This window comes from Myripristis murdjan, chromosome 21 (genome assembly GCF_902150065.1).
Source record: "Myripristis murdjan chromosome 21, fMyrMur1.1, whole genome shotgun sequence".
Taxonomy (NCBI): Eukaryota; Metazoa; Chordata; class Actinopteri; order Holocentriformes; family Holocentridae; genus Myripristis; species Myripristis murdjan.
In genome coordinates, this window is record NC_044000.1 from 1,141,398 (window position 1) to 1,154,220 (window position 12,823).

Below are 12,823 nucleotides of genomic sequence, written 5' to 3' on the forward strand. Positions count from 1 at the left end.
GTAACCCAAAGTTCCATGACTTTTCCTTGACTTTCCATGTTAAGCCAGAGTGCTTCTGTTGATCTAAAAAAGTTAGGTTTCCACTCCAGTTGGGTTGAAAACTTCCTAATGCAATAAAAGCATGACTCCAGTTGGATAATACCATCTGTTTTATCACTGGAAACTGAGTGGGCTCCAAAAGTATGGGTCCACTACCAACAACTGTTGGTTTTCATCACTTCCTCAAAATTGTTTTGGTGATTTTATACCAGTATTGGGGATAATACAGACAATACATATAAACAATAACAATAACAATACATATAAACAATAACAAAAACACTACCCAACCTTCATATACCCATTAACCCTTCCAATCCAAATTCCCAAATGCCTCTCACCGGCTTTGAAAAAACATCATGTAGTTCACATCTAGATGGATGTAGCCGCATTCACTTATTAAGTGAAAATCTAATCTTTTAAAGTCTGATGTGTTTTAGGACCTCCTTGAACTAACCATTGTGTAAGGGGGCAAGAGTGTGCTTCCACTGGAATAAAATGAGGTATCTAGCTAATAGAGTTGTAACTTACAAGAACATGCTGTTTTCACACTGGGGAATTTGGTGCTGCAGGAGATGGGACTTCAAACAGGGCTGTGAAAAGTTCAGGAATAAGGTTCATACTAAAAACTGATCAGAGGCTAAAACAATCTGTTTACTAAGCTGATACCGCTGATTCAAAAATACAATGATTATAACTTCTATCAAAATATTCAGATCTTTGAGATTTGATTGCAAGGTTACAGTATATCTCATTCAAATATGACTGCATGTATGCTCCTAATACACAGTGTGAATTGTTTTGGTCTTTTAGCATCTAATGGTAGATCTTGAATCATGTGGTTCTCCTTGCTTTATGTTCACCACTAAGTGCAGAAACGTATTTCATTTCCCCTACTGAACAATGCCCCCTCCCCAGCTGTTATGTTGTACAATAGTGTTGCTATCTTCCGAATACTAGGAAGCTATTTCTGAGAATGTTAGCTGGGGGGAAGTCCACCTTAATGTTGGAGGCTAACAGTTAGCATTTGGAGCATCCGGCTAATATCCAGCACTCAGTAATGATAACAGAAAACAGCACCACTAGTGACATTTCAAATTTTTAAAAATGGGTGATCTATCCCTTTAAGTGTTACAAAATAAGTCCTAAAACTTTGTTTATTAATCACCATGGATGACTGAATCATTTTCTTCATTCTAATGTTCAAGTTTTGTTTAACAGATTCAAACTGCTATCACATGAGGTACAGCATGAGTTTGTCAACAGTTATAGGGCCAGCTTTCTAAGCCTGCTTTGTGGAATTCAATCCAGTTCAGGCCAAATTGTTCTCTGGATGCAGAAGACACTATCCCAGCATTCAATAATGCAGGTAAATGGAAGACAGATTTTTCCTGTGGTTGTGATTTTTTACACAGAAATTTAAGTCTAGACTAAGATAACTCTAGAACGATGTCAGTCCAGGACCCCAGAAAGCTATCTGTAGGTATTCCAGTTTAAAAATGCATTTAGTCTGTGACTAGGCTTAATCCCTGTCTGAGAAACAGCCTCTAAATGTTTGCCATGGACCAAACAATACCAGACTCACACTGGTGAAAACTGCAAGAAAGTCTTAGTTAGCCATGCCAAGTTGTTTGGAGGAGGATTCATTTTCCAGTTGGACAATGACACACAACATCCATCAAAGCTATGCCAGGCCTATTTCAAGTCCAAAAAGAGCGTGGAATGCTGACTTGCATGTGTTTCCCTCCACAGTCACAGGTCCTCAACCCCACTGAAGATGCTGGGGAACATTTGGAAAAAAGGAAAAGGCGAAACCTTCTGCATTTTGCACATTACAAGACACTCTCTGGGATGCTCTAAAGGAGGGCTTGAATACTGTGGGCTCTCAGATTTTGAAAAACTTTTTGCCAGACTGCAAGGTGCAAGCTGTCATCAAAGCAGACTGGACCTTTACTGAGAAATCATGACTTTTGGTAACAACTAAAACAGATTTATATCAGTGAAAACATATTATTTTATTCCTTTTGATGTATGATCAAACAAAAGTTCTCCAAAGTATGAGTGCTGGATACAGACTTTGGGACCCAACTGTATTCATAAGATTTCATGACTTCCCCAGAGAACATATGCTATCAAATTCATCATCTGGGATACACCTCAAAATTCTAGATTCCTGGACCATGATGACAAGCTGAAATCCTGAGGTAGCTGTGTATTTGGACAGCATGCACAAAGATCAGCCAAGCATTCTTGTCATTTTATTGTGCATTTATGAATTCTAAGAACCCATCATTTATCCAGAAATAAGTATTGTTAATTAATTCCGTAAGTATTGAGACTGGCCTAGTTAATCAGACATTCCTCCCACACCAATCATTTTCTTTCCCATCAAAGTAAAACTGATTTATTGCATTTCATGTGGAAAAGCTGCCACAAAAACCAGCCTACTTTCAAAGAATATGGTGCAGCCTATCAATGGACACAAGCACCATACCGCCATCTAGACATGAGCTGTGCTTACTGTCAGACAAGAAGACACTTAGTTGAAACCAGACATCTTAGCTGCTACTGTAAAGGCAACATGGATACGGGAAGATCATGGGCCCAGATAAGCAAATCTACAGTTTAACTCTCCTACAATGAGTGTCGAGTATCTTTCCTTCAGGGTAAGTGTGGGTCTGAATTTTAACCAGACATTTCAAAGGGGAAAATCAATCTATTTACACTACTAACATACTGTTGCAACTGATATACAGTGAATGGAATACAGTCAAATATGCTGCAAATAATAAATATGACTAATGGGTTGTCAAATTAAAATCGAAAGGAATGTGTTTCTGAGCAGAATCACAGTTATGACCTAGGGCTCTCAGGGTGCAGGATAACACAGTTGGCCAGATGACTTGAAATTATAAATTTATAAATATAAATGAATATATTAGCTTATACTGTATGAAGTCAGGAATACACATGTGTAATGCTGGATAAAATGGGGTTGATCCTTGATAATTTATCTTGCTGACTGTAAAATGCTGCATCCCAGAACATAACAACCCACATGTCATGAGGCTGATCTACACACAGAAAAGCTGACAACTCTGTCCATGAAGGAAGTGATATAGGGTATATTGCAAAACTTTTATTTGCAACCCAGTCTCCATGTTTATCTTCCCTGCAACTTCTTCATAATATGGCTGTTAAGTGGTGCGTTGGTGAAAACTGTCCCCACGAACACATGTGTGCCCCACAAAGCATGGCGGATCACTTTGCAGCAGCCCAGGTCCTCAATCTGGAAGCCCAGGTGACGGTACCTCTCGTCTGTTTCAAACAGGAAGTTGTTGGTGTAAGTTCCAAAGAACTGGAGAGGAAGAGAAAAGCGTGGTCTGTCATTTCAGGCTACATCTCATCTTCTTGGAAAGATTTCAGTGTTTCAACAGAACAGACACTATGTAACTCTCATAAACATACACCAGTGTATCCCTTACCACTGGTAAGATGGCAATCCTGACAACCCTACCTAAAGACATAATGGACCTTTACAAAATTTCATCTCTATTGACTGGACAATAGGGAATTTAGGACTAAATGAGTGATTTTTTTTATAGTTGGGTCACAGCTCAAACAAGTAACATCGTTTTGTTGTTGTTCTTGTTTTTTTTTTTTTTAATAATTTACTGGGGACCATTTTATAAGGGCACAGAGCAACAGTTTTGCTGTTTTGAATAGGAAAGTCTTTAAGTACATCAGTTAGTCCAGGCTTAGTCCAGGCTTTATAAATGAAATGTGGAGTAATGGTAATACAGCTGACAGCTTAACAGTGCAATCTCTTCACTTCTTAACATCTTCATACCTCTGGGAAATTAACTTCTTACTAAAGAACTGGCAGCTAGGTACTGTGGCTGGTAGATCTGTTGTTTTCAGCTCCACAAATCCTATACACTGCACAGCTTCTATCTTGGATGTTGTTTCTCTTGCGAAAACCAAAAATTTCCCAGACTATGGATTTTAGTTTGGGCAGAGCTGAAACTGTTGAGTCTGTGCAGGCCATGCTGCCCAGTTGTTGTCATGGTTAGTGTCTGGTGTTGCAGGAAATGGGGTGTGTGCAGCAACTTGCACCTCGTAGTGTTTGCTCTATGCAAGTTTGGTAAAGTTTGGTAAGAATAAATGAAAGAACATTAATAAACTGACATTTGCCTGACTTATTCTATTCTTTTCTTTTAGCTGATCAATTCATTCAAATTGGCACAAATTAAAACTGAATCATTGAGACAATGAATGAATCATTACACACCTAAAGGCATATCATATTGAAAATCATCCAGTCATACTTTTCAATTCATGGAGCTGCAGAACGATGCAACACAGTGCTGATACACTTTAAGAGACGTGAGACTTTCATCAGCTTAAATACCTTCATACTATTATTATTGATAAAGCCAGCAAATTTAAAAGCCATAAAACTATGTATGCAAATATAAATTCTTTTTAACGTTTAGGTGACTGCCATTAACCACAATGTGAGTGCTGATGTATAACAAAACATGATGTTTACAATTTGGCACTGTTCCTAAACATAAAATCCAACAGACGGAACTTTAAATACAGCTAACTTGCCAATGAAATGAGACTTGTGTCCATGTCACATGTGTACTCTCTCCTGATAATGTAACATAGTAAGCAATATACAGAAAGATAAAAATCAACTAAATGTTAATCTACAGTATAACAGGCTGGAATGTTTGGAATGCATTTTAATGCATGAGTCTTCTCCTATTCTCCAAGCTACACAAAACACACAACCTGAGAGGTATTCATGAGCACACCTCGCACAAAGGATGCTTGTTTCCAGCAGGTGCCAATGCTCTTTCTCATACATCTGCCTGCTACTGTAGTTGCTTCCCTGGACTAATGGCAGTGTGTCAGCATGTTTACAGTGGTTTTCACACCACTACTCCATTTGCTGTGGTTCCGCTCAGTGGGATAGTTGATACTTTGTTGCATTTTTCATTTGGTTCAGTTTAGTTTCACACAGGAAAAAAATTCAAACACAACAAAATATATCAACCAAAGATACTGTGGAGCTGTCAGCCTGCTCATTGGTCAAGGTTACACAGACTCACTTTATTGTACAAACACATTTGTTGTAACTGGGGACCTAAGTCCTTCCCCTCCTTAGATTCCTCCTCTGCAGAATTATGCTATCATAATTCTGGTGCGCTAACAGGAATTTACAGAGTAAGGAAATTAAAGTAGAAAACAATAAAACAGCACGACAACCACAAGGTAAAATGGACATATTTTTGTTTAGCGTGTTTGTTTTATAGTTGAACTCAAAAATTAGTTGCCAAAGTCAATGAGAAGTTGTGTCAAATAATCTTGATCTCATTATTGTCCAAGATAATCGTGATTTTACTTTTTACCATAATCATACAGCCCTACCTTCTGGGGTGGGGGTTAACACTCAATTCCACAAATACGCAACAACGATAATGTCTCACCGCTAGGCCTGAGGAGGGGTCAATGAAGTCAGCCCAGAAACCTTCTTGCTGGAGAGCATAGCAGATCTCCTTGGCTCCAGCGATAAACTGCAGCAACAGAGCAAACAGCCAAATTTGTTTGACCTGACTGATTTCCAATTACTGTTTGTTTTATGTTTATGGTCAAATATTGAGGCAACCAGTCCCTTATAATGGCATGAGGTTCAAACCTTTGCAAGTGTATAGGGATTCAAATTTATCCTTGCTCAATTCAATAGACCCAGGGGTTATGATTTTATGAATGGTAATGTAGTACTTCAAATAAGTCTCTCTGTTACACACAGTACTTGCTCTCACACAAACATCTATCTGCCAGTTTAGATTTTCAAATGTTTACTTAGCTGAAATGCAGGACACAATTTGTGGCATGGCCTAAAAACAAACAAACAAGGCACCAGCAAGGCTGCACAGCTAATCGGATTAGAACTGAAATTTGATCACATGCAGTATCAAGTGCATAAAGCTCCAATTTAAAGCTGCTATCAGTTGAATATGTCACCTGATAAATTTAATGACCCCCTGAGTCAGGTAGTGGTAGCATCAAGGGCTGAACGATATGGGGGAAATTGCGATTACTTGTACAGGTACTGTGAATGCAATATGATTAATGATTTTAGTCAGAATGATAATCTGTTCATTATCATTTCATTTTCACAGAAAAATCTATTATAATGATGATGGTGTGGTTTTTGCTGGGGTCTGAACCAAACAAAAATGTTTTCTTACATCTGGAAAAAAAGAAAAAAAAACTGTAGGCCAGGGCATCTCTGTAGCAGCATAAAATTTTATTTACAACAATATTTTGTTACACATGTTCCCTTTATCATAAAATTGCAACTCCTGCAATTCGGAGATTGCACTTAGCCTATAATGTTTCAATTAACTGTTCAGCTCTAGTAACATCTTCCATCACTGTCATAAATCATTACCTCAGCTTCGTGTTTACATTTAGTGTTTTGCAGTGGTAGTACTTGCTTGCGGCAACTACCTACTGACCTTACTTAATTTACTATAAAGTGACTAGAGAGCATACATTAGACAGACCAGGAGACAGATAGAAAGCACTGACGAGAAAAAAGAAGCAACATCCAAGTACCAATTTAATAACTTATAACATGATCTTGCCCGGAACTCACCTTGTCAAGCAACTGCTCTCTCTCTGTGTCTACCTCCTCACACCATGACGTCATGTCATTTTGGGTCTTTTGGGTTACCGTGACAACCATCACACCAGTGGATGGGGCCTCAGGAAACATTGACAGGAAATCTGTGGATTTGAAAACATGATAGGAACATCAGTCTTTAACAGCAGACAGAGAAGCAATCTCATTTGCGCTTGCTTTGTTATGCTTGGTCTCCCTCTAGTGGACATAACTGAAGACTGAATTTTAAAGAAAAATAGCATGGGGGGACATTAACAGAGGCGCTTCCTCCCCACTCTTTTGCACCTAACTAGTCTGCCACAAGGCCCAGCTGTACATCAACCCTTAATGCTCAAACAGTGCCCAACAAAAGCGTGGGGCTAATATAGCGTGTATAAAGGGAACAGTGATGCTTAATTTTTGCAAGAACTCGCATGTGTGACCAGAAATAATTTTACAGTGTTCCATTACTGATCAATCCCTTTTGTGTAGCTTCTTTAAAATATGCAACCTGCAATGAGATAACAATTAATAAATGGTGTTTGGATGCATTTTATTAGCTTTATGTTCAAGACAAACATTAGTTTGTATATCTGTAGGTGAAAAAATTAATGTTGTTTAATTATCAAACCTATAATTACCTTTATTACTATTCTTGCTATCATTTTTCTTACTATTGCAATTATTATTATTATCAGAGGTGGTATTATTATTACTATTAGTATTATTATGATTATTACTGTTGTTGCAACCACTATTAGTATTGTCATTTCTGTCATGCTATTTTTACCACTAGTATTACTATACAGCCCTATGTAGAACTGGCTCTGTTAAAAGGGCTTGTTCCTCGCCACTGTCGCCCTGTGCTGCTCTTGGGGCTGATTTTGGTCCATAGATTTGGCCAGTATCTGCTGGGCTTCTGTAAAGTGCCCTGAAATAACCTTTGTTATGATTTGACACTATAAAAATAAAATTGAAAATGAAATTAAAATGTGAGCAAATTCACAATTTATTACTTTAGTAATAAATAAATAATTTTAAGCAATCAATACATACATAAATTCATATATATATAAACTAATAAGATCAAACAAAAATGGTTTGTCCTTGAAAATTAAAAAATATCAAATAAATAAATAAGCAGATAACAAGTTACAAGAAAATTTGTCATAAACCAAACAAACCTGAAAACTAGCAAAACAAACAAAAAGTTTTTAAAATTGGCTAACAACAAAACTATATTCATAATGATAAAAATGGTTAATTTAATTGCCAGATCAGTGATGCTGGATTGATGTCACATTTGTGTTTAATAAAATATATAAGAAAAAGAAAAGAACATGAATTTTGTGAAGAGGGTGAAATTAAACCTTCAGTGTGGACCATAGCAGGAAAAAAACAGACTGTTGCCTCAGTAATAGAAAGAATCCCAATAAACAATAAGCCAAATGAACATGGATGCTAAGAATTTGCAGAAATGAATGTTGGTGGAGTTGGACACCAAGCCACCATGCTTGTACCTTTCTTGAGCAGCTCAGGGCAGGACTGGACTGCACACTCCACACTAGAGTTATCAAAGAACTGCTGAGCTGTGTTGACCGTCTGTGGCGAGGCTGCGCCGGCGTTCTCCTGAAACAAACACAAGCTCTCAGTTCTCAGAAAAACAAGCTCTCACCTCGTTAGAGTACAGGCAGACAATGTACATTTTCAGCAAGTGGCCACAATGGCAAGCAAATTCCAAAACCCACTGGCCAATACACTTTTTTCACACTAGACATTTTGACTTGAAATAGCAACGTGATTACTGATGTTACTAATGCCATTAATTGCAGCTGTTAGGCTTGTGTTATCATTTGTACAGGAACATCATCCAATTGACCAATCATAGCATCAGTGATTGATGACTCTTTGCCAGTGGTATGAAATGGTATACATTTCAGGTCTCCTAAGAGGATGTAGTTGTTCTTCTATTATTTTCCTATCTAAACTTGGAAATAGAGCCTGCAAGCAGCATCTGCAGGAACAACATGATAGTACATTCACAAATAACTGTAATTACACAAGTAAATGGATGATGGAACTTGGCATAAGCCATTTTTTCACATTTGACTGTGTTTTTAAAGTGTTATATTAAGAGATCTGTTTCGCTGTGGTTTGGAAGTGAAGGGACAGACACAAATAGAGAATTGAGGATTAGCAGCCCAGGGGAGCAAAGAGCAACAAATGAGCAGATTTTGCCTCCATCTGAATTCACATCATGTCCAAGTAGCCATACATCACAACACTCTACCAAAGTTCAGCTGACCTGAGGTAAGAGCAGCTATATTTTGCAGACTGCAGGTCATACCTTTAGGGTTAACTGTCAAAGTTCACATGTGAAATGTGTGAATTAAGCATTACAGTAAATTTACTCATGATTATAAGGTGGTTTTCCAGTTCTCATTGACAGATGTTAGATTTATTTACACTTACATGGAACTCTTCGACAAACTGGGCCATTATAAACTCGTGTCTCTCACTACTGGAGGGGGCAGACAGCACATCAGGCATTATCTTGTGGGCTGAACTCTTTTTTTGTTCTGCTGTTCCTTCCAGGTGGCAATCAAAACCAATGTTACCAGGCAGCTGGAACCGCTGGTCCTGGGGCCCAAACGGTCCCATGCTCTCGTCAGGCCACACTGTCCTCAGTCCTGAAGGAAGAAATCACACACAACACTATTCTTTAGTCCTGTATGAAAGTAACTTAAATATCTTTGCATTATGGGCTGTTGGTTGGGACAAAACAAGACATCCGAGGGTCCACCTTGGGCTGTTTTCACCATTTTCACATTTTATGGACCAAACCACTAATTGATTAATTGAGAAAATAAATCGCCAGATTAATTGATAATGAAAATAACTGGTAGTTGCAGCTCTACATCAGACCAATGTAGTGACCACTGTTTGTTCGCTACGTTTTATGGTGCATTGTGGGTACTTTCTAATAGACTATATATAGTGTACTATAAAGTGGATAGTGAGCAATTTCAAACACAGCCACAGAGAGGGTGAGAAGAGGAAAAACCCTACTGCTGTATAGCCTGAGGTTTTCAAATGTTTTCTTCTCAAAATGTTGCCGGGCAATGTGGTGTATGGCCCTTAAATGACTTAGCCACCACAAATGAATTAAGCACTTTGCAGCTAGTGTTGTGTTCTCTGTAATGTGACGGAGAGCAACAAGCCACCACGTCAAATTCCTTGTAAGTGCAAACTTACTTGGCTAGTAACTGATTCAAATTGTTATTTCAGACCCTAAAATACCAAAATCTAACAGAAAGCACACCTTTCCCTTCAAAGAGAAATGCATTTGAGGTTTATAGAGACTGTACCTATGTCAGCGGGTGTGATGGCTACGTGGGGTTCATCAGAGCCTGAGGATCCAGCAGCAGAGAAAGTTCTGGCTGCTGTGACGCGCTGCACCAGAACATGAAGGCCTGGCAGGTAGCTCACCAGCCTGGCTCTGCTGCAGAGCATCTGAGGAGCACACAGAGGATGCATGCACGGTCACGAAAACACACACTATTCCTCGAGCTCTCACACTCCTCTTTCTCACTCTCTTCAACACATAACATTACCTCTTCTGTCTCAATTCAGCTCAGTAATTCAAATGGGCTTTATTAGCATGACATACAAACATACAGTTAGGTCCATTAGTATTTGGAAAGTGACACGATATTTACAATTTTGCCCTCAAGACATGATTGAAGTCAATCAATCAATCAAACTTTATTTATATAGCGTCAGGTAGAACCAGACTCAGGGCGGGCGGTCATCTACCTCTACCGGTTGGGTGGGGAGGGGAGAGAGAGAGAGACAAAGAGACAGAGACAGGGAGATAAGGACAAACTGGGCCAGCAGACAACAACAGAAACAGCAGGGTATCCTGAACAGGTAATCTAGATGGTAGTGCAGACTTTCATTAATTTCATTTAATTTAAGGGCACAATGTATAGAACTGGCTGTAATTCCTTAACGGTTAATGCCATATTTTTGATCAACCCCTTACATTAAAGCTGAAAGTCTGCGTTTCAATCATGTCTTGATTACTGTCACTGTGCAAATATTTATGCCTAACTGTAATAATTAACAAATGACGTACCGGACAAATAAAAGATGGTCACAACAAATAAAAGGTGAGAAAAAAGTAGTTCTCAAAGCCACAAGTAGTTTACCAAATAGAGCTGCAACTAACGATTATTTTCATTGGTGATTATTCTGTCAATTATTTACCCAATTAATAAACTAATCATTATATTCATAAAATGATTAAAACAAAACAAAACAAACAAACAAACAAACAAACAAACAACATTGACAAGTTCCCCGAACCAAACATTTTAAAATTGCTTCCTTCCTCGAAGTTCTGACCAGCAACCAAAACACCTCAATGTATGCATTTCATACCATACACATAAAGACAAGCAACCCTTATCTGGGAAGCTGGAACAAGTAACTGTTACTGCTACTATTAAAATGACTCATCGATTACCAAAATAATTACCAAATTAACATTTTATCTAATGACTCAAATGTGATTAGGTTTTCATAGTCTCTCTCTCTCTCTCTCTCTCTCTCTCTCTCTCCATCCAAATCGATTAAACTTTACTTTATGACCTCACTACCGCTAAAAGGACATCAGTTCATCAGTTACATTTAACTCCCTGTCGTCTCCATCAGGTGCAGTCTCCTCATAAACCTGTACACGATGTTCTTATTTGTTTTGGGGTTTTTTTCTGTTAAAGTTTGTGACCCCCTTCAATGCTATTTGTCATATGTTTTCCTGTTGTCCAATATATACTTACATGTGTTTGTCTGTTTGCGTATGTATATAATCCCAATAACCTACAGCTTCACTCTACCACTATGAGTTTTGACGAATTACATTTTGAAGAGAGATAATGTGTATCAATGTACTGACATCAGTGAGAATATCACCTGTATGTACTATACTCCTGAGCAATTAAAATCTCTCTCTCTCTCTCTCTCTCTCACTCACTCACTCACTCACTCACTCACTCACTCACACACACACACACAGAGCGAGAGAAAGAGAGAGAGTATCACTAGCGAGCTAACAACTTCATGCTTTAGGGACTTACACTTGCCATCCTGCTGGGCCTCTCTCTTCTTGTGTCGTCCACTTGTATTTCTGTAAAAAATGCAGTAACCCTTGTTAACAGTTATAACTAGCTGGCAAATATCTCGGACAGAACACAAGTGAAGGCTGTTAGCTATTAGCAGGCTCGCAACAGTTAAACACTTACCTGTTTGTTAGCTAAGTCTAAAGTTTACTGATGTCCATTTGCCATGAGAGTCCTCCAGAGTTTAAAATGACTGGACTGAGATGCTAATGTAGGCGTTTCAGTGACAAATGTCAGCAAAGACGACAACAGTTCAAACCTACGGTTAAATGACCTAACGAACAAGTAGCAACTACAGTCACCTTGCAATGTGCACATGCGCTACTGCTGCTTCTTCTTTGGTGTTTATTAGCAGTTGGCAAACCAGCTTAGAGAAGCATTAGCGCCATCCACTGGACAGTATATTAGAGCAGTGGCCTTGAGCACGGGAAAACTAGATTCACTTCACTAGACCAGTTTCTTTTAAATAGCTCATCTCAGAGTATATCTTGCCTGCTGCTCTCCCAAGGAGTCCCAGCAGTGAGGTGCCATGGTGTTTTGCCTTCCATTCCTCTAGTATGTTCGACTGTACCTCGTAAGTGTCTGCATTTTTTTTTTTTTTTTTTTTTGGGGTGCTAGACTATTTTTTTCCCTATTTTTAGACAAGTTACAGTGTTTTCTTCCTTTTGATTCCAGCCCACCATCCTCCCAACATATTTTTTCCATACTGTACTTTGTCACCCCAGTACTCCTGCCAGACTTACTGAGCCCATGCCCTGATGACCAGGGGTTTTCAACAGATTTAGACCCGTGTCATTCCTACTATTCGGTGCCATTTGAGTCCCCATGACATAATATGGTATATTTTGTGGAAAAAGAGACTAATACTGCTTTTAAAAAGCTCATCTTAAATTGTTATCTCTCCTCTACCATAGAACACAATGTT

General features: G+C 38.6%; 1 protein-coding gene across 1 annotated transcript; it reads right to left on the reverse strand.

Annotated features, from left to right (window-relative positions):
* Nucleotides 1-2,648: 2,648 nt before the first annotated feature.
* Nucleotides 2,649-12,196, reverse strand: mmadhcb (metabolism of cobalamin associated Db). Its single transcript, XM_030081226.1, has 8 exons — nucleotides 12,022-12,196; nucleotides 11,857-11,906; nucleotides 10,087-10,231; nucleotides 9,191-9,408; nucleotides 8,239-8,347; nucleotides 6,713-6,843; nucleotides 5,538-5,624; nucleotides 2,649-3,397 (listed from the first exon to the last, which is right to left on the reverse strand). The coding sequence occupies exons 2-8, from the start codon at nucleotides 11,863-11,865 to the stop codon at nucleotides 3,203-3,205; spliced, it is 894 nt and encodes a 297-aa protein (XP_029937086.1). The 5' UTR covers nucleotides 11,866-11,906; nucleotides 12,022-12,196; the 3' UTR covers nucleotides 2,649-3,202.
* Between the last annotated feature and the right edge of the window lie 627 nt (nucleotides 12,197-12,823).